This window comes from Emys orbicularis, chromosome 5, assembly GCF_028017835.1.
Source record: "Emys orbicularis isolate rEmyOrb1 chromosome 5, rEmyOrb1.hap1, whole genome shotgun sequence".
NCBI lineage: Eukaryota > Metazoa > Chordata > Testudines > Emydidae > Emys > Emys orbicularis.
Window position 1 is genome coordinate 92,029,552 of NC_088687.1, and position 26,695 is coordinate 92,056,246.

Here is a 26,695-nt window from a genome sequence, read left to right on the forward strand (position 1 = left end):
TAATTTAGTAATTTCTTTCTTAAATTAAAAATGAACCCTTAATTTAGGGCCAGACTCCAATACCCTTACAACAGATAGTTGTCTTGCTCTGAGTAGCCCCATTGGAGCCAGTGGGACGACTCTCAGAGTGAGGTATTGAATGTGAGTTAAGGGTATCAGAATCTGGCTCTCAGTGAGAAAATGTGCCGGCTGTCTCTCTAGATCTATTGCTTACAAAATGTGCCTGTTTATATACAAATTCCAGTGTTGAGGAATAGAGGGATGGATGGGGTGCCTTGTTCTGCACATATTATGACATTTCACATGTACAAACTGTGCTATGAACATTGGTGGATGCCTATGAATAGAGCTATTGTAGAGAATGGTATGTGCAATAAAAGAGAAACTGTATCTTATTTGTTCAGATTAAAGAATTGTATTGTAATCTGGAATGTTTGAGAACTGTGCTGTAAGAAAATGCCTATCCATATGTATGAGGTTTTAAAAATTATTTTATTGAGATTCCCAGGAGGTAGAACATTTGTGCTTTGTGGTTCATATGCAGTTTTCAAAATTACTCCCAAGATCAAAGATTTATTCACTCAGATTTACAAAAATTAGTTTGAAGGCTGAAAATCTACAAATGCCCACATTTCTGCATGGAGTTGGCTTCCTCAGGGCACAGAACTTTTCTGTAGTTACTCCTAGCATTTTTAAATACATTTATTTTAACCGAATAAACTCCATTAATAACTTTCCACTGGCCAATTTTCTTTCAACGTTTTAATCTCCAAGAGCTGATGTTGAGCGCTAAATGTCAAAATCCCAAACAGCTCATTATTACTTTGTCATCTGAAAGTGAGATGCAGACAAGGAAAAGATTATGTTCCCTTTACTAGTTTATGATATTTTCCTGTTGAACCAAAGGCAGAATCTGAAAGGCTGTATATATAATAGTCCCCTAAGATATGTTTAGAATGATTCCAAATTTCCTGTATCGCTATGTTTTCAGGCCACCTTATTCTAAAAGCTACCTGCCATTTGTAAGTATCATCATGCATTGCTTTTGATGTCTATTCTTTTCTCAATGCAACGATGTATTTTGAATTAACATTAAGAGATCCATGCCTCTCCTGGCTGGTGAAAGCCAGTGAAGAAAAACTATACCCACTATTAATGGGAATTGTTAATGCTTCCTTCTAAGAAGCACACCTATCAACTCCTTGAAACATGAAAAAGTCCAAAAGAAGCCAGTTACTTGACCCTGAAGAACTTTCCAGCTACTATCTTGTCTGGTATCTCATTTTGGCATCTCAAGTGGGCACAGTGTGGTTTGTGAGCAGAGGTTAGAGGAATACAATTAATTTCCCCCCAACCTCCAATTCAACCCCTGTGAGTGGGCAGTTACACAGCATTGACAAGCTCTCAAAGTCCTGCCCCAGCATGTCCTGTGCCCACTGTAAAAACAGATGAATTTTTGAAAGGTAGCTCTACTTCAGCTCTTCCAAAGTCCAATTAGGAATACGGAGAGAATCTTTCAAGTATATTACAGAGCACAAAATTAATTAGTGCATTAATGAGATGGGAATCATGGAAGACAGGCATGAAAGGAGGGCTGGTAAGTAATTTCTTAACAGCAGGGTATGGTTTTATTTAAGAAGGAAGCCATTTATGTATTCATTTATTTTGAAGAACTGAATGCATCTGAAATGCAGGTGGACTGGCGAAAGAGCAGTGGCAAGGTTCCTCAAGAGCCTTGTTTTGTATGCATTTAGAACCCCATGGACAAAAATGGAAGGCAAATGAAAAGTAAGACCTTTGGGGATTGACTATTTCTACATCCTGTAAAAAGTTGAATGCATTTGAAAAACAATGGGAAAGTATACAAACAAACTGAATCAAGAAACCGATGGACATGAGTTAAGTGACTAAAAGGCAAGGACTAACAAAAATTAATGGGGAAATATGTAAGGGCAAAAGAGGAAAACAAAAAACACAAAGGAAATCTTTGAGTTGTATTCCGTTATCCTCCTCTGAGTCTTGTTTACTTAGGCCCTGACTCCGCAGGCTGGTGTGTGTGTGTGTGTGTGTGTGTGTGTGTGTGTGTGTGTGTGTGTGTGTGTGTGTGTGTGTGTGTGTGTGTGTGAACGCATACATCCACATGGAGTCCCGTCCCCCCCTGTACACTTTAATGCTGCACCACATGGGTGCAGGGTGCACGTATTTACTTACAGCATTGGGGCCAGAGGTTGTAAAGGCAGATCCTCAGCTGGTGTAAATTATCATAGCTCCACTGCAGCTATGCCAATTTACAGCAGCTGAGGATCTGCCCCTAAGTTCTTCAGGGAAGCAACCAGTCTTCTTACAAGCTTAGCATGCTATGGCACATGATGAAAAGAACATTTTTTTTAAAAAAACATTTACACCTGCGTAGTCACATGCTTGTTCCTTCTTACCTGAAGGGTTTTGACTTTGCCTAGGATTTTGTCCTGTGACATTGCTTGGACTGCCTGCTCACTCTCTGCTTCCCCATCAGGTATAAAAATACTGTCATGGGAAAAGGCTCGAGTGCCCATAGTATAGTTGGAGGACCTGAAATGCAATTCATATACACAGTACTTAATTTTATAAAGATACCCCAAATGATTCCTGCAGTTATTCTTACAGTAACTCCCCTGGCCTATATCCTTTTCTTTGTTCTCTTCTACCTAGATATTTATACTGTCTTCATCACTGTAGTATCTGGGTGCCCTGCAGTAGTGCATTAAGCAACAGGTCTGACATCTGTCACATATGGTTCATTCTCTCTCACCCACTGCCCAGAGGGAGAACTGTGTGCGGAGTAGAGTGGTTGTTTTGGTAGGATTTTATTGATTTGATTTTTTAAATACACACATTCTATACTATATATTAAATGCTACTTAATGATATTTCTTTGTGTATTGAACATTGTCACATGAACCATTTGGTCAAGAGGAAAAGACCAAGAAATAAAACTGGGACTTTTTTCCTCATGTATACACACTGACCCTAAAAGAAAGAAATTAACTTTATCAGAAGTGATTAGTAATATTTTGTAAAGCACAAGCAGTTTTAATTGAAAGGAAAAATAATTCATACTTGAACATTCTTCCTGCCCTACTCTGAAATGGGGTGGTCCATGAGATAGATTTTTGCACACAAGTAGCTTTTGTTTCCAAAGAGACCTGTTGAAATTGAGACAGGCCACATGCTCATAATAAAAACTCTAACCTTATGAAACTCACCTGGTTTTGTTACATTTATCAAAAAGTTTCCAGGTTTCTCAAGGAAGTCTGGGCATAGCATTAATTTAGAATTTCACATAAAACCACACAAAACCTGCAGGGGTTTTGTTTGTTTGTTTTGTTTTGTTGGGCAAAGGTGAGGTTAAATGCAAAACCAGGTGAACCATGGTGGTATCAATGGAGTTTTACTTTGAGTTTTTTATTTGCCTGAACCAGAAACTTGAAGCAAAATTCAGGGGAAGTGAACCCACCCATAGCATAACCAAAGCCAATCTTCATGCAAAACTGCCAACTTGTCCCCACCTCTGGCTGCTGAATCATTCATCTAACTGAGCAATCTCATTGACCAGTTATGAATGTTTCATGGACATTGCAAACTCCAAATTCTATCTCAAGGCAGGAACCAGGAATGGAGGAGTAAGGTGGATTGTTACACGATGAAGAGAGAGAGAGAGAGAGAGAGAGGTCTAGTGATTTCAACAGGGAACTAGAAATTAGGTGGTCCTTAATTCTAATCCTGGCTCTGATGAGAATTGCTTCTGTGTTCTTGGGAAAATCACTTAGCCTCTTTACTTCAGTTTTTTCCATCTATAAACTTGGGATAATACAGGAATGTTGAGAAGTTAAATTTATGTTAATGAAAAACACTGAATGTGAACATTGCTATAAGGGTACACTCTAAGTTTTATGATGATGATGGATGTGAACTGTGATAGAGAACATTATGCCAATTTCTTATTTCCCTGTGACTGGTACACCGCAGCCACAGAGCAAACAGCATATTTAAAAAGTCTGCCTTCATGTAGCAACTTGGTAACTAGAATTGTATACAATGAGAAAAGTTAGCCTCACATGAAGACATCACTTATTGTAACACAGAGAGAGGAAGCCAATGCACTCTACTTGCCTACTTCTAAAGAACTGCACTGCTGAAGTCAATAGTCTGAATGGCCAGAAGCCTCTTACATATCAGCACCAATGTAGGATTGCTTTGATACAAAAGATGATACCATCACTTGCTAAGTCACCAAATGCCTGTTCTAGAGGGTAGCAGCTTCTATACAATTCCATGCCACTTGGATTAGTAATATATACTGGAAGACTCTCTTATGTCACTGCTAAATACCACAGAAACATGTGGATTTACATAGAGATGGTATCCAAGGGAACATCATGCTGCTAACAAGTTAATTCTATGTCTCCTCAATCCACAAGAAAGGGGATTAACAAAAGTGTCCTTATTTGCTTCTTTACAATGCATAAAGAAAACGTGAGTTTTTAAAGAATTTTTTTTATATTAGAAATTCATACCATAACTAGTTTGGAATATTTTATGGCAAGTGGAGAACTAGTAAAATAAAGATATCATAAGAACCAAGTGTGGAAAAATAGCCTGTTTAAAACTTCAAAAAGGAATTGACATTTTGGAGAAAAGATGTTTTTGTTAAAATATTCAATCATCCTGTTCCTTCGAATTAAGATGTGAAGGCAAAAAAACATGCATATTCTGAAAACTTCAACAAGTTTTCCAGGAAAACCAGGGAAAACCAGAATTGACAGTCCTGGTGTTTCTAGAGTAAAACACAAATAAAAAACCCTTTACATTGTACAATATAAAATATTAAATGAGTTGTTCCCAACTCCCTCCCCCCATGCTTTGTAATGGTTTTTAAGTTTTCAAAATAGTCATATTCAGCTGTTGAGAAAGTTTGCTGGGAATGTATTTAATGTAGCCTAATATCATTGCTTAACTCCATGGGCACAATCCTTATATTTTAAAAATTAAAATAAAGATTTACTAATAACCATCTACCACTACATTTTCTGTTCATATCAGATGTTATATTAAAATTTCTTACAGGCAAAGTGCAAAGGGGTTTAAAAATATATATATACAGATTATTTTAAAACCCAATAAATCATTAATAAAACTTTTTTGGGGAGCAGGGGAGCCCAACTCATCAAACTGTTTCCCCCCATGTAGACAAATCAAAACTGAAGCAACTCATATTTTTATTAAAAATTAATATTTGAACAGCACATTGCATTTGAAATAATCAATCAAGTGTAGAGCAGTTCAATATTTCATATCACTTTCACCCAGAAAACAAATACAACAGTTCATTTATGCTATTCACCTATTATAGATAAAATAATTCCATGGCCTTTCCCTGTTTACCTAATAAAGGTACATGCATCCCTGTTTAGGAATCTGTAGCAGAGACTATTAAAAAAATCTTTTAAAAAAACAAATCCAACCCTTCTTTGAATGTCTGATATTGCATCATTAAGGAACAAGAGAGTGCTGCAGAACCACACTTCCCTAGAAAGCCTCAGGAAACTAGCACCTGGTGTCTTTCTGCAGACCACCACCAAGTGGTCCACGGACCACAATTTGAGAACCTCTGCTCTAGAAAAAGTCTGGACCCAGTTGGGCCAACTTCTGAAGCCACATGATACAAAATGTTTTTGATATGAAACCCAGAGAAATTTGGTAGTGTTGACTGAATTTCCCCTATGACTAATTTGGACTTGTTTGAACTGGAAACACAGGGAGGCAGTTTATGGGCTCACACAATCCATAACCAAAAAAACTGTGCACATGAAACATTACAAACAGAAACCACCATCCTTTTCACAAATCTAACATGAAGCAGCTAAGGGGAACGTGGACAGTATTGCTCAAAGCAGGGCTAATGGGCATTTTCATTTAGTATTTACTTGTGTCAATTGAGATGAGTGCTGGATTAAGGACACATCACCCAGTCCATATACTGTGCTTTAAGGGCCCGCCCCCGCCCACGTTTTTCTAGTAGCAGCATCATTCAGTGACCATTGACTTTGTTTCTCAGCCACCCACAGTGGACATGCACTGTCTCCTCCATTTTCTTTTTCATCACCATTCTTTTCCCAGAGAGAAGTTTTTAGACTCCACATTTTTAATTAAACCAGGTCATGTTTATCCCCAATCCATCCCTGTTAATCTTAAGGATATTCACACAGCAAATTAAAAGATAATGGTAACATTTCAAGCACTAAAAGGGTGTGATGAATTGTTTTCAGAATCAGGATTTGTATCCGTCCTTGCTTTACCTACGAGTCAGATAACAATTAAGCAATATTGATCTCTCAGTTACAGCTGTGCAAATCCATCAGCCTTCCATACATTTGTACAAGTTTAATTTAAGGCTTTCCTTGAAGACAATGATTTGCATTGATCTTTTTGGGAGCCTGCAAAATCATCAATTACAGATGCAGACACATGAGAAGGGAAGATCCCAATCTGATTCTCAGAGTGCAGGTTGAATTTGAAGGGCTGTTGCTTAGATTTTATTTTATTTTTTAATTTGTAAGCTGAACAAGCTCCAAATTACTGGAACACAATACAACATGGAGCCCCAAAATGCCATTTCTATAGAGCCACTTTTCATGCCTGAACTGCAGTTTAAGCATGGTTTAAATACGGTTTGTCTGGCCCTGGGACCAACCATGGTATAATCAGGTTAAAAACTGTGTTCTGGCCTAAATTTCTACTTGGGTAGAACACCTTTATATATTAGTATAACCTGTTTTTTCCATAAGTGAATGTAAACTGTACAGAAAGGGCCTATGTTTTACTCACTTTCAGTTTACAGTGCTTTTCAAAGCCTTCCAACTGCATGTTCAATAGATCATATTATAAAAGTTCTTCTTTCATGCCTTATTCCTATGATGTTCTTTCTTCAGAAAGACTAGATTTTTTAAGATGTGCTATAAGAGGTATAATTGTGTTTCATTCACTATCACTACTAGTCTTGTCCATGAAGATTTGCTCAACAGTCATTGTACAAAAAAAAACAACAACCACCACCCAAACCCTCCTCTCAACATGCCTCTATAGACAGGGCCAGCTCCAGGGTTTTGGCCGCCCCAAGCAGCCAAACAGACAATCAAAAAGCCGCGATCGCGATATGCGGCGGCAATTCGGCCGGAGGTCCTTCGCTCCGAGCAGGAGTGAGGGACTGTCCGCCGAATTGCCGCCGAACAGCTGGACGTGCCGCCCCTCTCCGAAGTGGCCGCCCCAAGCACCTGCTTGGTAAGCTGGTGCCTGGAGCCGGCCCTGTCTATAGACTACATTTCAGAAACCCTCCTTCCCCTCAACTAAAAGGCTTGCCAGAATGGCTTTCTATAGTTGAATCTGTGACCTTGACAATCCTGACCAGATTTAGAGGCATCAGTCTGTTCCATACTCTAATACTGCCTCCAGAAAACTTGGGTCAGCTATAGCAGCAATTTATTAACACTTCAGTTGGTAATATTGAGTTGATGACACTTCAGAGCCTGTTTGTACTGAAAATAATTGACTCACGATCTAACTCATTTGTGGAAAACTGACTGGATTAACTGAATTATGGATGTGCTGTAGTAAAATACAAAGCACTTCTAGAGAATTCTTAAAACAAGTTATCTTCAAAGATCAGTAGTGGCATGGAATATTGTTTCATTTTCACTTCCAGTAGGTAGCTTTTCAAAGTCAGTTTTCTAGTGATCAAAACAAAGTTAACTTTCACTCTCTCTCTTGTTTGGGTTCTCATTGCCACACACCCCATGTCCTCAGATCTCTGAAAATACAATGCAATTATTTTCCTTTGGTGACTAAGAGGAATGTTGAGGTTTTTTGTAAAACTAAAAACACATATTTCAGCTTCTATTTCTTATGGTTGTTAAAATATAATTTTCACAAGAAAGAAAAACTTGAAAGTAAAAAGAAGAGATTTTTAGTAGTTGCTGAAACAGCCCATTTTCAGCTCTCAACTGTTGAGAGAGCTGGATGGAATTTAAAAACATCCAATTAGTCTAATACTTTACAAAATTATTTTTAGAAAACACATAGTGGTAACAAAATGAAAGGTAAAATAAGGTGAAACATATTTGGTATAGTGTAACTAGAGATGGATCAAGTGGGTGGTGCTTGAATCTGGATTAGGTTTAAACTAGGATTTTGATGTTAGAGTCCAAACTGACACCAAGGTTTGGGTTCAATAGTGCAGAAATCTTGGCCATCTTGAATAGTGGAAAGAATGTAGGATCAGATGTAATGAGATTTCTGCAATATTTAGCTGCATTTGACTTAGATTTGGAAGTCACCACCACACAAATCTACAGAAATAAGGCTGCTAGCTCTGTTAGAGATCTGATGGGAAAACAGAAAATAATTCAGTTAACATAAAGCAGTGGCTTCAACAAAGGTCTTTTGTCATTATGTTCCCTAAAAGTAGAAAAGGGCCATGGAGTAAGGTAGAACAGTAAATTACTGTACTAGACTTTCACTTCAGGAAATCTGAATTCAAATTCTCTAACAGCTAGTCTCCCATTTGTATACATCATAATATGGGATGCTTGCAAGCAGTCTTTTCTGGATAGAGGCCCATTACTAGAAATTCAAGTGTGTTGCAAGAGAAATCAGGATTAAGGGATGAAATTCACTCCCCTCCAGAGGGCCAGCACAAAGACCTATCCATCCGTTAGGTCTCACTTAAGCCCTCAAAAGATAATGGGCCAGTTACAGGACAAATGTCTGTGCTGTGATCACCTCTCAAGAAGTCTGCCCCTCAGCAGTGTCTGGTGAGTCCCTGAGCTATTTATTGCATCATTTTCAGAAGCACTAATGAACTTAAAGTTTAGCTCTTCAGTACCCACATTTAGAGAAAACGAACATAAGTGATAGTTGGGAGGAAAAAACACAACCCTAAATTTGTTACAATAGTAAAACAAAAACAAAAAAAACAAAACCACCCACCCCAGGAAACTGATTTTTCTGTATTATTTCTCCATTTTTGATACACCGTGTCCAGGTTGGGCTGTGACATTTGCTGAATGATGTATGTGGCCTGATCAAAAGGGAAAGACGATCAGTTGACGTGTACAACACAAATATATTAAGAAAGACTAGTTTACATTCAATGACAACTATATCAATAGCTCCTGCCTCTGCAAATTAGAGAATCCTTTTGTTAAGAGAAAATCTTAGAGTTACTTGTTTAAACTGTACATATTTTGAATCATCCAGCAGTTAAACAGAAAGGCAGCTCCCAGAAAGGCAGATTCAAACTAGAATCACATAGATATTTCTAATTAAACTTTTATTTTATTTTATTTGTTATTGTATTAAGCAGGGATGGACTTGATAGCTATTTTACATCTCTATGTTTTTATGTGGTTCTGTGAAAAATGTATTTTACTAAGCAGAGCCTACTAAAGAAACACTGGACATCTATATTAAAACTTTGGAGACCCTTCCACTAAAGTAGGCATTATGCTGACTAGTCTCATATTGCTAGAAACACAAATATGAAAGAACCTTCACATCTTGAATGTGCAGCATTAAACACTTGGGGGCAAATTCTTCAATGGGGCACCACGTACACATGCAACTGAGGATACAAATTAGCAAATGTAAGGATACAAGTGCTGGACCTTTGCTGGAGCAATGGAGAAGAAAGGAATGTTATGATTCTTGTAGAATTGTCTTAATACCCCTGGGTACTGGGTAAAGGTTGGAAGCTTGGCTTGGCTTGTTTAGCCTAACCAAAAGAAGGCTGAGGGGAGATACGATTGCGCTCTATAAATATATCAGAGGGATAAATACCAGGGAGGGAGAGGAATTATTTAAGTTCAGTACCAATGTGGACACAAGAACAAATGGATATAAACTGGCCATCAGGAAGTTTAGACTTGAAATTAGATGAAGATTTCTAACCATCAGAGGAGTGAAGTTCTGGAACAGCCTTCCCAGGGAGCAGTGGGGGCAAAAGACATATCTGGCTTCAAGACTAAGCTTGATAAGTTTATGGAGGGGATGGTATGATGGGATAGCCTAAATTTTGGCAATTAATTGGTGTTTGACTATTAGTGGTAAATATGCCCAATGGGCTGTGATGGGATGTTAGATGGGGTGGGATCTGAGTTACTACAGAGAATTCTTTCCTGGGTGTCTGGCTGGTGAGTCTCTCCCACATGCTCAGGGTTTAGCTGATTGCCATATTTGGGGTCGGGAAGGAATTTTCCTCCAGGGCAGATTGGCAGAGGCCCTGGGGGGTTTTCGCCTTCCTCTGCAGCGTGGGGCCTGGGTCACTTGCTGGAAGATTCTCTGCACCTTGAAGTCTTTAAACCATGATTTGAGGACTTCAATGGCTCAGACATAGGTTTGATACAGGAGTGGGTGGGTGAGATTCTGTGGCCTGCATTGTGCAGGAGGTCAGACTAGATGATCATAATGGTCCCTTCTGACCTTAAAGTCTATGATTCTATGAAATGGACCTAAGCCACAGAATGTGGATCTGGATTTTTGAACACCCCAAAGTTCAAAGGTGTTCAGATGCAGGGTTTTGATTTGGTCCCATAGAGAGGAAGAGTGACCTGCTGTGAAACTGCAATCACAATTTGGATTTTAAACACATCTGAACTTTGGACTTTTTCAGATTCAGGATTTTGGTACAAGCCCATCACTAATATTAAGAAGGAATATTCCTGTAGACCAAAAGAGCTTTGTGCAGCATGGTTTCAAACTTGTGAAGAGCTGAAGCAAGTCTCAAATTCAGTTTTTGTTGAGGAACTTTGCAGTGGCCAAGAAACTGGAAATCGCTTAACAAGTTGTTCATTGCAGAATGGCACCATGACATGAACTTACTAACCAAGGAAATATAATATTCTGTTCAAGATAAAAGTCAGAAGATTTTGAGAGAGGTTTTGCTCTGTATCCCTATGATTAATGCTGTCCTACACTAGCTGTGTATACCTAATGGTCCCGATGTGTAATAACAGACTGATACGTTTGATTATCTATATCTTGGATCGTTTACAGACCCTTTCTCACTTTTTTCTTATCTTCAGTTTTATTTTGTGGAGGAAAAAATGTTTGGTGCTTAAAAACGAAAAGTTTTATCAAAAGGAAATACTGTGTCCCCAGTTCTTACAAAATTCCAGTTCCATGCATTGTTATAGTACAGTACAGAAAGCTCACAACACCAATTATGCCCATTTAGTGTTTTATAAATGTACCTCCCACTCCCACACTGAGGAGTTCAGAGATAGAAGCGGAAAAAAAAAAACAGATTAAAAAAAAGGAAATGTTTTGCTCTTCTCTGCTTGGAGTTTTGTGGATGTGGAGGTTGGTTTGGGGTGTTGTGGGATTTTTTTATTTTTTTTTGAGCCAATCTTATGACTGCTACTCTTTTTAGAAATGCTAGTAGAAATGAACAAGTATAATTACAGAACAACAGCTTATTTATTAGTATTATCGGATTATTTTTAACACTCTACATTCACAAAGCATGTGGAAGCAAGTGTAAGTTTGCAGTAGGGTCCTATTTAGTTAGCTATTCCTCCACTTATATTGTGACCATCACCATACTATCGGAGTGCATTTGCATGATAACATGCCCCAGGAGAGTTACATGTGCATGTGAGATAGTTTCCCATTACTGAATGTTTTGTAAGAAGGCTGACTCCAACTACTTTTCCCCAGGAATGTCCCCAAGATGGCAGAGATGAAAAAGAGATAAAATGTATTTTCTAGTAATTCTAGACATGTATCAATACTGTAAGGGAAGAAAAGGTATTCTGATTCTGAGTTATACCTTTATAGCCTTTTTCCCATCATCTTATGCAGTGCAGGTATATGAGCTTTAGTTCTAAATTATGGTCAAATAGGGAATATTACACACATTGCAATAGCTGCCTGTCAGAACAGTGTTTCCATAGCATGTTATTTCATTGCACTCACAGACCCATAAACATGTCCTTACAAGCTGAACAGGCAGAGGGGAAATGTTTAATATGTTATTTGAATCAATCACGTTTAATAATGTAAACTTAGGGCCCAGTTCTGCTCTCAGTTCCATGGATGCATCTGCCTCTGCCTTCAAGCCTAGTTTGCACCTGTGTATCTGAGGGCAGAACTAATCCCAGAGACGCTAACCCTGCAAAGCAATCTGCACGGACAAGTCCTTATACCTGTAGAGACCTACTGATGTCAATGGATTACTTTGCAATATCTAAGTTGATATTTCTTTCATTTTGGATGAATTCCTTCAGTCCTTGCTCAGGCAAAGCTCTTATTTGGTGTCAATTGGAATTCTGCCTGCATAAGGGACACAGAAAGGGGTATCAGGAGAATGGCAGATCATACAGCAGGTCAACAACCCTCCAAACCCCAACATTTTCAATGCAAATTTTCATCAAAATCAAATTTAACTTTTTTGGGTAAAAAATGTGAAATGTGGAATATTTCAACCAGGTCTAGTAGATCCCAGCACCTTGGTGTAAGAAGAGAAATATCAGGTAGACCCAATATTAGAAGAGGAGAAGATGTGAAAGGGAGGCTTTGAGAATGACTGGAAAGGCGACACCTGGTGTATGGGGACAGGTGGGGGAAATGGCAGAGTCCATTACAGGAGAGGGCAGAATCAGAGGCAGAGACAGACATTCAGACAGGCTATGGTGCTACAGAATGAGCCACCTGTTGGAATCAAGTATTTGCTGTTAAAAGTACCAGATTGAAAGCATTAGATGTAATTTGGGGATAGTAAGTGGTAAAAAGCTACAGTGAATGTATCTGAGAATAAAGCCTCTGTAGGACTGCCACTAAACTAGGTTTGTTAAATAATGGGAGAATATAAATAAGATGGACAGATGGCCTGTGGAAGGTGTTTTGTGAATGAGAGAACAATGCAAATGCTGAGCTTAGTAACATAAAGAGATCTCTGTCTCTGTTAAGATATTACAAACCGTATGGGATAGAGTTTCCCTTGCAGCTGAATGCCACTCAGTACGTGGGACAGGGAAAGCCATTAAGGAGATGGCTGTACCTCCCTAATCTTGCAGTGCCCAGCCCCAGTGTCAGTTAGAGCAGTTGAGGAGCTGCTCTAATTTATACCACTGGAATAAGGTCCCTAAGTAACCCCAGCGATTTAAAAGGGCCTAGGGCTCCGGACGCCTTTAAACGCCACTGGAGCCCCAGGCGGCGTGGGCCAGGCATCCTGGAAGGGCTGGCTGGGGGATGCTGACTCCCAGCCCTGCCCCTTCTGCTCAAGGCCCTGCCCCTTCTGGAGCGGTAAGTGTCTGGAGTTACTTTCACCCCTGATTTTAGCCCTCTTTAACCTAGAGGGATGGAGTCATATTTGAGATTCTGGACTAGGCCCATCTATAGTGCATAAGCACAAAGTCAATGATATCTTTAGGAAACACTGGATGGCGCTCATAAGTAACCAAATAATACATCTACCCTACACTGTTCTCTCCCTCCCCCTCACCCCACACATAAACAGCAATATTTTTGTGATGGTCCCAAAAAATTTGATGGGAGAGAAATACAGACTCCCGGCTGCATTGTACTCCTTTACATTACATGGAAATCTGAGCCATGTGGTGAACATATCACCAGAATAGATGCTTTAAAAAATACGAAAGCAAATTTAAATAAGGAGGCAATGATGCAGTGTTCAGAAGCAGGAATGCAAAGGAGTTTCTTCTATTCATTATCTCTTGCTTACTTCGTTAAACATTATGAAATACTTTAAGGTAGATATTGAGTAATTACTTTGGTAATGATGAAAATTACTTTAGAAATTAGGAAAACATTCACATTTTAAGTCAGTTTCTATGACAACGAGAGTGAATATCATTGATCAACAGTTTCTATCTAGTGCCGTGTCTTGAACAGATTAGTTATTTTCAGTCTCACAAAATGCTAAATAGACAATTAAATATTCACATAAACTACACTGGAGATGCAAAAGAGTGGTATTATATAACCATAGTGTATACATCGCATCATATCCTATTCCTGACTTATAGAATTCATTGTACTGATAGAACTGGGAGGGTACAGAATATAAGAACATAAGAATGGCCAAACTGGGTCAGACCAATGGTTCATCTAGCCCAGTATCCTGTCTTCCAACAGTGGCTCATGCCAGATGCTTCAGAGGGAATGAACAGAACAGGGCAATTTCGAGTGAGCCATCCCCTGTCATGCAGTCCCAGCTTCTGGCAATTGGAAGTATAGTGACACCCAGAGCATGGGATGGTGTCCCTGACCATTCTTGGCTAACAGCCATTGATGAACCTATCCGCCATGAATTTACCTAATTCTTTTTTGACCACAGCTATACTTTTGGCCTTGAGTGAAGTAATACTTCCTTGTGTTTGTTTTAAATGGGCTGCCTATTAATTGCATTAGGTGACTCCTAGTTCTTTTTATCTGAAGGTGTAAATAATACTTCCCTATTCGCTTTCTCCATACACTTCATGATTTTATAGACCTCTATCATAACCCCTCTTAGTCATCTCTTTTATAAGATGAACCATCCCAGTCTTTTTAATCCACATGCCTAAACATTTTTATTGCTCTTATCTGTACCTTTTCCAATTTTAATGTATCTTTTTTGAGATGGGATGACCAGAACTGCATGAAGTATTCCAGATGTGGGCATACCATGGATTTATATAGTGGCATTATGATATTTTCTGTTTTACTATGTATCCCTTTCCTAATGTTCCTAACACTGTGAGCTTGTTTGACTGCCACTGCGCACTGAGTGGATGTTTTCAGGGAACTATCCACGACGATGCCAAGATCATGGTAACGGCTAATTTACATCCTGTCATTTTGTATGTATAGTTGGGATTTTTTCCAATGTGTATTACTTTACACTTATCAATAAGGCTACGATTTAGTCACGGACGTCGCCGAAGTCACGGAATCCGTGACTTCCAGCAACCTCTGTGACTTCAGCCTGCAATGGTCGGGAGTTGCGGGGGGCCCCCAGCTGCAGACAGTGGGGGAACCCTGCAGCTCCCAGCCATCATGGAGGGGGAACTCCTGGCTGGCATGGGTGGTGGGGGAACCCCTGAGCTCCTGGCCACGGTGGGCAGTCTGCATTGCAATCAGAGGCATGATTGCAGCATGGATGGGCATATCCACGTACTAGCTTTAATCTAGCTAGCACAGCTAAAAATAGCTGTAAGGATGTGGTGGCATGAGCTAGCAACCAGAGTCCCCACTGAAGCCCATGCCACCATGTCTTCACTGCTATTTTTAGCCATTCTAGCTAGATTAAAGCTTGCACGGGAATGCCACCCCACACTGCAGTGTAGACATACCTCTACAGGATTTGGACTCAGGCATCCATATGTAAAAGGCTAGTAAACTAGCCCACTGAATCTCCTAATACACAATGACTTTTAATAAATCTTCAATAGAATTAAAAATTCAAGAGTGGGCTCCTCTAAGACAGATTCACTTATGTAATAGCTTCTCCTTTCCTCTCCCTCTGCCCTGCCTGTCTCTTTAGCTTTTCTCAGATCGGGTGATGGTGGGAGGCAGGTTTCTCAGGAGAAATTCAGGAGTATGCTTCTCCAGTCAAGAGACCGTCACATATACAACATACAGCTCTACATAGAGAAGTGTAGTGTATGTACTGCTGTGTTAAAATTGTGTGTCTAGTACTATCACCATGCTGCTTCTGACTGATGAAAGGCTCTAGGGGTAAACAAAAGTTCTGATATAGTTGAGCTACAGAGGAGACCCACTGCTCTAGCTTTAGTCCATAAAATGTTTATTACTTACTTTGCTAATCTATGTACCAAGTGATTCAAATTGGGGAAAATATTTGCCTTAAACCTCAAATCCACGTGCAATGATATTTGGGTGTGGTTTCGGGCAAATACAGTACTGCTAAAAGTAATAACGCTTGCTAATAATTTCTACATTAAATTTGCTTCAGCTTTGTGTTCACTTTTCATGGATAATTGTTCAATTGATATTTTCTGGGCAAATGATCAAGAAAAGAGAATTTCAAAGTCTCCTTTGTGAATATTCACAGAAACCAAATTTTGATTAGTATAGGAAAGTATTTGGCTTGCACACTCATTCAGTCAGGGAAATGAACCAACACCATGTGACTTATCTGACAAACTGCAACCAAGAAACACAGCTCAAATAGTGAATATCAAATATCCACAAAACTCTTCACTAGCCAAAGAGAGTGTATAAAGAATTAAAAAAAAAATTCAAATAAATAATGTGTTCAGAGAAATCAGCGTCTGTTCATAGACATTCCACAAGCAAAAAGGAGGCTAATTTCATCTTATTAAAACTACTTGCTGTGAATTATTTGCACAGGTCCATTGGGTGTGGGGTTGACACACTTGCAAATCTCAGACCATGCTTACAACAGTTCAGCAAACGTGAGCCTCCCTCCTCCCAGCTGGTCTTCCCCACCCCGGAGACTCTTGGGACCCAGACTTTGGATCCTTCCTTCTAAATGAAGTTGATTTTATCAAGGGGTCCTAAGAATACTTGTGCGGATTGTCCAGAGATTCCTGTTGAGTTAAAGAAGGGAAGGGGACCCCTTAGGTGGGTAACAGACAGATTTATTTGGGGGATGGAAAATTGTTGACTGTGAAGGTTCTCCTTGGAGAATTAAGCCTGTCCAACTTGACTGTGCAGAGGCAGGTTCACTTCCAGCTCCTGTGAACCAAACTACAGCATTCAAGCTTACAAACCTCTGTCTGCAATGTCCACAGAGTTTTAGCAAAGACTTTCCACTGTAATGTATTTATAGTGTATAATCCCTAAGGTTGCCTCAGTACATCAGAAAACAGAGCAGAGAGAGCTGAACTTTCCATGGGGCAGAGATCATGTCTTTGTTTATGATGTTTGCACAGCACCAAGGTCAATAAATAATAAAATGAATTTAAGAATAATAAGTGGCAAATCACAGTTCTAGAATAGAAGTTCCGTGATGGATGATTTCCAGAGATTTGTGTAAAGCCTTTCAAACACAAATCAACTTTACTATTACTTGCTTTGTAATAAGTGCTGTTACAGTTTGCCTTTACAGTTTGCATGCAGCAGTTAAGGACATAGGTTAACAAGTATTGGCTGAGGTTTGTAAACTTGGGAAAGGTAAGATGGAGGCAGATAAAAGGTTCTTCTCTCCCCTCAAGGGAGCCAGGAAGGGTGAGCTTCTCCTCCTACCAGGGAATTGTAAAATGAGACGGTAGAACATATTAACATGCACAGGCCAGGATGCTGAGTGAGTGATGTGTACTTGATGATTCCAATGCCTGTTTAGAACAGAGAACTGGCAGGCAGGATTCCCAGATTCTGTTTCTGTTCTGCTACTCAACATGAAATCATACAAAGTCATTTAAGATCTCTGTGTCTTAGCTCACCCATGAGTAAAACAGGGATAAAAAAACACTTATATAAATCATGGAGGCAGGGGGCAATACTCGTATTGTAAACAAAATTAATACAGAGCTAATGATAAAAGGTTAACTAATCCCAAATAGATCTTTTAAAGGTAACAGATATAGATTACGAAGATGATTTGTTAGCACTTGAATGGAAAGTTCATGTGTGTTTGTAAGGATTAAATAACAATTAAAAAACAAATATAATTAATATTTTGCATTTTTACAGTGTTTTCTCATCTGAGGACCTCAAAGCACTTTACAAACTTTAATGAATTTAGACACAACCTCTCTGTCTCTCTCTGGGAATAGCACCTCTGCTATTTCCTACCAGAGAAGAGTGATTGTTTTAAACATGATCAAAACATGTTTAAAAGTATTTTCCCCAGTATTCTCCCCTCTCTGCCTGACAGTTACTGAGGACAGCGGGAGCCAGTTTGGGTGGTCCATCATGTGCAGGGCCAGCCAGAGATGGTTCAGGATATGAAAGAGGTTCCCTATGCCTAGAGCAGGAGCTAGTCAACGTTTGTTGAGAGAGAAGGATTGCTGTAGAGTCTGCGATGCTAGGTACTGGAAGGTAGTTTCATCTCTTTTGTGAAAACAGACACAGCAATAAAAAGAAACCTATCTATTCCCACTGCTTTTCTTGTCTCCACCTTCCCAAAGTGACTTCTTTGCTTTCTTTTCTTCTTAAAAGACTAACAACAAATAAAGCTAGTATAAACAACTAAAAGCTGTGGGGTTTATTCCAAAATAACTGAGGAAACATGACAATGTTAGTGGTGATGGGCAACACTGCCCAATTTTGTGGGAAAACTGAAACTTTAATTAAAATTTTTAATGTATTTGATCTTTGTAGGTTCTTATTCCTTCTGAACCAGGCATAGAGCTGTATCCTAGTCTTACAACAGGCTACATAAAGAGCAGTGGCAAAGTCAGTACAAACTGTAATTTCATAGGGTTGTCGATTAATCGTAGTTAACTCAGGCGATTAACTCAAAAAAATTAATTGCAATTAAAAAAATTAATCGTGATTAATCACAGTTTTAATCACACGGTTAAACAATAGAATCCCAATTGACATTTATTAAATATTTTTGGATGTTTTTCTACATTTTCAAATATATTGACTTCAGTTACAAAACAGAATACAAAGTGTACAGTGCTCACTTTATATTATTTTTATTACACATATTTGCACTGTAAAAATGATAAACAAAATGAATAGTATTTTTCAATTCACCTCATACAAGTACTGTAGTGCAATCTCTTTATCGTGAAAGTGCAACTTACAAATGTCGATTTTTTTTGTTACATAACTGCACTCAAAAACAAAACAATGTAAAACTTTAGAGCCTACAAGTCCATTCAGTCCTACTTCTTGTTCAGCCAACCATTAAAAACAAACAAGTTTGTTTACATTTACGGGAGATAATGCTACCCGCTTCTTATTTACAATGTCACCTGAAAGTGAGAACAGGAGTTCACATGGCACTATCGCAAGGTATTTACGTGCCAGATATGCTAAACATTCGTATGCCCCTTCATGCTTCGTCCAGAGGACATGCTTCCATGCTGATGACGCTTGTTAAAAAATAATGCGTTAATTAAATTTGTTACTGAACTCCTGGGGGAGAATTGTGTGCCTCCTGCTCTGTTTTACCCGCATTCTGCCATATATTTCATGTTATAGCAGTCTCAGATGATGACCCAGTACATGTTGTTCATTTTAAGAACACTTTCACTGCAGATTTGAAAAAATGCAAAGAAGGTACTAATGTGAGATTTCTAAAGATAGCTACAGCTCTCAATCCAAGGTTTAAGAATCTGAAGTACCTTCCAAAATCTGAGAGGGACAAGGTATGAAGCTTGCTTTTAGAGGTCTTAGAAGAGCAACACTCCAATGTGGAAGTAGTTCCGAACGGGGAACTACACAAAAATGAGGAGGTTAGTTAAACAGAAATTAAAAGTTACACCACCAAAAGTAAAATCCCCGCAAGCTGAATGGAAACTTTTAAAAGACACCATAATAGAGGCTCAACTTAAATGTATACTCCAAATTAAAAAACATAGGAGGAGAACCAAAAAAGAGCAACAGTGGCTAAACAACAAAGTAAGAGAAGCAGTGAGAGGCAAAAAGGCATCCTTTAAAAAGTGGAAGTTAAATCCTAGTGAGGAAAATAAAAAGGACCATAAACTCTGGCAAATGAAGTGTAAAAATATAATTAGGAAGGCCAAAAAAAGAATGAAGAACTGCTAGCAAAGACTCAAAAAGTAATAGCAAACATTTCTTAAGTACATCAGAAGCAGGAAGCCTGTTAACAACCAGTGGGGCCACTGGATGATTGAGATGCTAAAGGAGCACTCAAGGATGATAAGGCCATTGGTGAAAAACTAAATGAATTCTTTGCATTGGTCTTCACAGTTGAGGGAGATTCCCAAACCTGAGCCATTCTTTTTAGATTTCAAATCTGAGGAACTGTCCCAGACTGAGGTGTCATTCAAGGAGGTTTTGGAACAAATTGATAAACTAAACAGTAATAACTCACCAGGACCAGATGGTATTCACCCAAGAGTTCTGAAGGAATTCAAATGTGAAATTGCAGGACTACTAACTGTCGTCTGTAACCTATCATTTAAATCAGCTTCTGTACCAAATGACTGGAGGATAGCTAATGTGATGCCAATTTTTAAAAAGGCCCCAGAGGTGACCCCGGCAATTACAGGCTGGTAAACCTGACTTCAGTACCGGGCAAACTGGTTGAAACTATAGTAAACAATAAAATTGTCAGACACATAGATAAACATCATTTGTTGGGGAAGAGTCAACATGATTTTTGCAAAGGGAAATCATGCTTCACCAATCTACTTGAACTCTTTGAGGGGGTCAACAAGCATGCGGACAAAGGAGATCCAGTGGATATAGCGTATTTAGATTTACACAAAGCCTTTGACAAGGTCCCTCACCAAAGGCTCTTAAGCAAAATAAGCAGTCATGGGATAAGAGGGAAGGTTCTCTCATGGATTGGTAACTGGTTAAAAGATAGGAAACAAAGGGTAGGAATAAACAGTTTTCAGAATGGAGAGAGGTAAATAGTGGTGTCCCCCAGGACTGTACTAGGCCCAGTCCTATTCAACATATTCATAAATGATCTGGAAAAAGGGGTAAATAGTGGGGTGGCAAAATTTGCAGATAATACAAAATAGTTAAGTCCCAGGCAGACTGCGAAGTGCTACAAAAGGATCTCTCAAAACTGGGTGACTGGGCAACAAAATGGCAGATGAAATTCAATGTTGACTAATACAAAGTAATGCATATTGGAAAACATAATCCCAACTATACATATAAAATGATGGGCTGTAAATTAGCTGTTACCACTCAAGAAAGAGATCTTGGAGTCATTGTGCATAGTTCTCTGAAAACATCCACTCAATGTGCAGCAGCAGTCAAAAAAGCGAACAGAATGTTGGGAATCATTAAGAAAGGGATAGATAATAAGACAGAAAATATCATATTGCCTCTATATAAATCCATGGTATGCCCACATCTTGAATACTGCGTGCAGATGTGGTCGCCCCACCTCAAAAAAGATATCTTGGAATTGGAAAAGGTTCAGAAAAGGGCAACAAAAATAATTAGGGATATGGAAAGGCTGCTGTATGAGAAGGGATTAATAAGACTGGGACTTTTCAGCTTGGAAAAAAGATGACTAAGGGGGGATATGACAGAGGTCTATAAATTCATGACGAGTGTGGAGAAAGTAAATAAGGAAGTGTTATTTACTCTCTCTCATAACACAAGAACTAGGGGCCACCAAATGAAATTAATAGGCAGCAGGTTTAAAACAAAGAAAATGAAGTATGTTTTCACACAACGCACAGTCAACCTGTGGAACTCCTTGCCAGAGGATGTTGTGAAGGCCAAGACTATAACCGGGTTCAAAAAAGAACTAGATAAATTCATGGAGGATAGGTCCCTCATTGGCTATTAGCCAGGATGGGTAGGGATGGTGTCCCTAGCCTCTGTTTGCCAGAAGTTGGGAATGGGCAACAGGGAATGGATCACTTGATGATTACCTTTTCTGTTCATTCCTTCTGGGGCACCTGGCATTGGCCACTGTCGGAAGACAGGATACTGGGCTAGATGGACCTTTGTTCTGACCCAGTATGGCCATTCTTATGGAAACTACAGAACCTGAACCACCAAAAAAGAAAATCAATCTTCTGCTGGTGGCATCTGACTCGGGTGATGAAAATGAACATGCATTGGTCTGTACTGTTTTGAGTCGTTATCGAGCAGACCCTGTCAACAGCATGGACGCATGTCCTCTGGAATGGTGTTTGAAGCATGAAGGGACATATGAATCTTTAGCGCATCTGGCACGTAAATATCATGCGACACCGGCTATGACAGTGCCATGCGAACGCCTGTTCTGACTTTCAGGTGACACTGTAAACAAGAAGCGGGCAGCATTATCTCCTGCAAATGGAAACAAACTTGTTTGTCTGAGCAATTGACTGAACAAGAAGTAGGACTGAGTGGACTTGTAGGCTCTAAGTTTTACATTGTTTTATTTTGAATGCAGGTTTCTTTGTATATAATTCTACATTTGTAAGTTCAACTTTCATGATAAAGAGATTGCACTGCAGTACTTGTAATACTATTTCTTTTGTTTTTTTGCAGTGCAAATATTTGTAATAAAGAAATATAAAGTGAGCACTGTACATTTTGTATTCTGTGTTGTAATTAAAATCAATATATTTGTAAATGTAGAAAACGTCCAAAAATATTTAAATAAATGGTATTCTATTATTAACAGTGCAATTAATCGTAATTAATTTTTTTAAGTACTTGACAGCCGTATTCATAGACAATGATTTGTTTATACTGCTCTGTATACTATACACTGAAATGTAAGTATAATATTCCTATTCCAGTTGATTTATTTTATAATTATGTGGTAACAATGAGAAAGTAAGCAATTTTTCAGTAATAGTGTGCTGTGACACTTTTGTATTTTTATGTCTGATTTTGTAAGTTTTTAAGTGAAGTGAAACTTGGGGGTACACAAGACAAATCATACTCTTGAAAGGGTTATAGTAGGCTGGAAAGGTTGAGAGCCACTGGTTTATAGTACATACCTTACAACAGGTACAGTACATATAAAGATATATATTTAACTAGCAATACAATTTAACTAGCAGCAATACAATACAACAATAATGATAAAAACCCAGATTTGTACAATGAAGCTTTCTGCTGGAATATTAAGCCTGATTTTGACTGCATTTCAATCAGCATAAATCTGACAACTCCACTGATGGAAAAGGACTTACACAGGCAAAAACTGTCGCAAGTAAGATCAGAATCAGGCCCCTTCCCATTTGCTGACCATCTCTGATTTTAATTTTGCAATCTGTTTTAATACTGTAGTTTTTTAATTTAAGAGAGAGTGGATGAAACCACACACTTGATCATTCCATTGGTTGCTTCAGGAAAAAAAACTGGCTGTGAAATCCTTAAACATCACACCCACCGCAATCTCTGTACTGCCAAGAGGACAGCTATACAGTCCCTGAAATCTAACCACCAGATAGCGATCAAACCAGCAGACAAAGGGGTGGGTGTCGCCACTGTAGTCCTCAACCATGATGACTATGTTAAATGAGGCCAACTGACAACTCACTGACACCACCTACTATAAAGAACTGAAAGAAGTCCCCACACCACAATTTATGCAGGAATTTAAGGATACCATCAAATCCTTCCCCAAATAACTCCAAGAGGAACTCTACAAACTCATCCCACACAAATCCACAGTCCTTCTGCATGTTTTCCAAGATAAACAAGGGAACGCAGGTAAACCATCATATCTGGCCACAGCACTCATACTGAAGAAATATCAGGACTCACAGAAACTATCCTCAAACCACTCACCATACAAAGGGCCAGCTTCCTCCAGGAGGCAACTGACTTCCTTCAAAAACTTTGCAACAGTAACAACCTCTCTCAGAACACCATTCTTGCCACTATGGATGTCACTTCACTATACACCAACATCCCTCACAATGACGGCATAAATGCCTGCCTCAAATATTTACAAGACAATGGACAACCCTCAGATATCCACTGCAAACACATTGCCAAACTCATCCATTTCATCCTCACCCATAACAATTTTACATTCAACACCAAACACTTTGTCCAAACCATGGGAACAGGCATGGGTACTAGGATGACTCTCCAATATGCCAACCTTTTCATGGGCCACCTTGAAGAAGAATTTCTGGACAAATGCACCATAAAACGAATGATATGCCTGAGACACATCAATGGTATTTTCACCCTCTGGACAAATGACAAACTCCCTCATAGATTTCCACAAAACTTGAACCACCACCACCTGTCCATTAAACTCTCTCTGGAACACTGCCACACTAGCATCAACTTCAAACAGTGGAATCCAACAGACAACTATATACGAGAGACCCAACCACCCCAAGAAATCTTTACCTACACCCAAGCACTCAAATTCCACATAATATCCTCAGAGGAAAAAGTCCAGGATATAAAACTTAACACACTCAAAACTACCTTCACCAAACAAGGACATTCTACCAGAGAAGTAGGTCACATAATGGAACAGGCCATCCAAATACCTTGAGAGAACCTGCTTCAGTATTGAAATAAACCCCCTCCAACCGCACACCCCTACCTGTCACCTACCACTCACACTGGAACCTATATGGGGTATCATCAAACACCTACAACCATATTAATGGAGACCCCATCCTGAAAGAAATCTTTCCTGAACCCCCTCTTCTGGCCTTCAAACAACCCTCTACCCTTTCCAAGCTCATCATCAGAACCAAGCTCCTCACAGACCAGGAGGTCAAAACTCAAAGTGGTACCAGACCCTGCCAGAACAACAGATGCAAAACCTGCAGACACATCTGCACTGCTACAATGAGCAACACCCCTCCCCCAACACACCTTTCAAGATCCATCAGTCCTACGCATGCCTATCACAACATGTGGTGTACCTCATCCAGTGTACTAAATGCCTCAACCACAACTATGCGGGTGAAACTAGACAATCACCATGAACTCTCTCAGGAAAATGCTAAAAGACAAAAACAGTATATCACCTGTGCATGAACACTTTCCACAAAGCGCATTTATATTCCCCATCTTGCAAACAGAAGGTATGAGAAAATAGCACCCCATGGTGATAGGCTTTGACCAGAAATGAGCACAGGTACATAAGGTTCTGGGCTACCAGAGAATGTAGGCTCTACTGACCCTGCTATCATTTCTGCACACGCCTCTGCCTCTACTTTTGACATTTCTATCCCTGGCCTGAGCCTGGCACTTTGTGCAGCTTCTTTGGTAATTTCATTATTTTTTCTCCTCCCCATCACTTCTGCTACACATGGACACAAAGCAGCTTCTGACACATTGCCAATGGATTTTATATTAATAACTTTTTTCCTTATTATTGAATTTATAACTAAAAAAAGTTGCTGGGTTGACAGTCCTAAAGACTGCAGTTCTATCAACAGAACAGGCAGATCATGCACAGCAATGCGGCAAGCTTCCCCCCCACACTTCCCACCTGTAGGCTTCATTCCTGACCCGGAGGTACCTCAAGGGGAAAGAGTACAGCAGAGTCTCCATGCCCAGTCAGTTCAGGTACTAACTAGGGTACCCATTGTGCTGGTGATTTGATGTCTGTCTGTCTGTCTGTTCGTTCTTAAAATTTTACTAATCCACAAAAGTAGGTTTGAATTTGTTTGGTTTAACCCTGGACTTTCTTTTCTACACAGCTACACATGGAACCAATAATTTACATGTGCAAGAATTAAACACTTATATTCTACAGAATAAGAATATGACTAGAAAGGCACACAGACACTCTAATATTCGGTGTACCCAGGGCCGGCTCCAGGGTTTCTGCCGCCCCAAGCAGAGGGGGGGAAAAAAAAAAAGCCGCAATCGCGATCGGCGGCAGTCCACCGCGCCGCTTTCTTCTTCGGCGGCAGGTCCTTTTCTCCACCCCCGAAGAGCCCGACATGTCACCCCTTCCCCTTGGCCGCCCCAAGCACCTGCTTGCTGGGCTGGTGCCTGGAGCCGGCCCTGGGTGTACCACTTACTATCATTCAGTGCAATGAAATTGTTTCATTTAAACAGGAACAACATTCATTACATCTACAATGAGTCTTATGGCTTCAGTTTAAAACGAACACATTTAACAAATATATGTATGCTTTTACCTCAAACCATTGTTTGTTTCTTCATCTGAAGAGAGGCCATTGCATACATTCCCGAAAGAGTGGCTGGGTTTCAAATTGGCTTCCTCACAGTCTGACGTTGCGTCTCTCTTTTTCCTTTTACCAAAAAACTTCTTGAAAGGCTGGAATTTGCCTGCCCTTTTCTTGTCTGCAGATCACAAGACAAACACATATGGTAACTTATCAAGGCTGCACTTTGGTGTGTGCTAGAAAATCACAGCGGCTAGAACTTGCAAAGGAAAAATGAGGTCAAAGAGCAATCACCAGCCTAAGCAAACCCTGTGCTTGGAATTTAAATGCACGGCTGCAACTCACAATATTGACAGAGCAAAATGAAGAGCATTAAAACACCTGCTCTCTGGATTAAAGATTCATGCTGAGGTGTCAGTGCGGTCAAACATTTGGATGGGGGGAAAAGATCATTTACAAGAGACAGAATGAAAAACCAATAGAAGGAGATTCATTTTTAGATTTTGTGTAGTACTTTTCTTTTGTCCTGGTCACTAAAGAAAAGCTCTGCATTCATTACCATACTGCAGCAGGTGCTACATGCACTGGTTTGAATGGAAGAAACTGAAAATAACTTAGTATATATTATTTATATTGTGCCATAGGTGAACAAGGCACTTTGAAGACAAAGATAATGGGTTAAATTCTCAGTTACATCAGTGTACATCGAGAGTGAAGTCAATTGAGTTACTCTGGTTTTACTCCTGAGTGACTGAGAGCAGAATCTGGCCCAGCATCCCTGCCCTGAGGTGTTTACAAACTGCAGTTAGACCCAAAACTCAGAGAAAGACAATTTGGCAGGCACAAGGAAGGAAACAGTAAGCAAAAAGAGAGGGGATACCATTTTTCACAGAGAACATAGAAGACAAATACGTTTGCGAAGCTAAACTTTTTTCTCCACAGCCTAC

General features: G+C 39.5%; 1 protein-coding gene across 1 annotated transcript in view; it reads right to left on the reverse strand.

Annotated features, from left to right (window-relative positions):
- The window catches only part of CRACD (capping protein inhibiting regulator of actin dynamics), a 110,997-nt gene that overhangs the window by 43,574 nt on the left and 40,728 nt on the right, over positions 1-26,695 (reverse strand). The window contains exons 3-4 of the mRNA XM_065405471.1: positions 25,761-25,926; positions 2,436-2,571 (exon numbers count right to left, since the gene is read on the reverse strand). Coding sequence (XP_065261543.1) covers positions 2,436-2,571; positions 25,761-25,926 — 302 coding nt within the window. The remainder of the gene's footprint in view (positions 1-2,435; positions 2,572-25,760; positions 25,927-26,695) is intronic.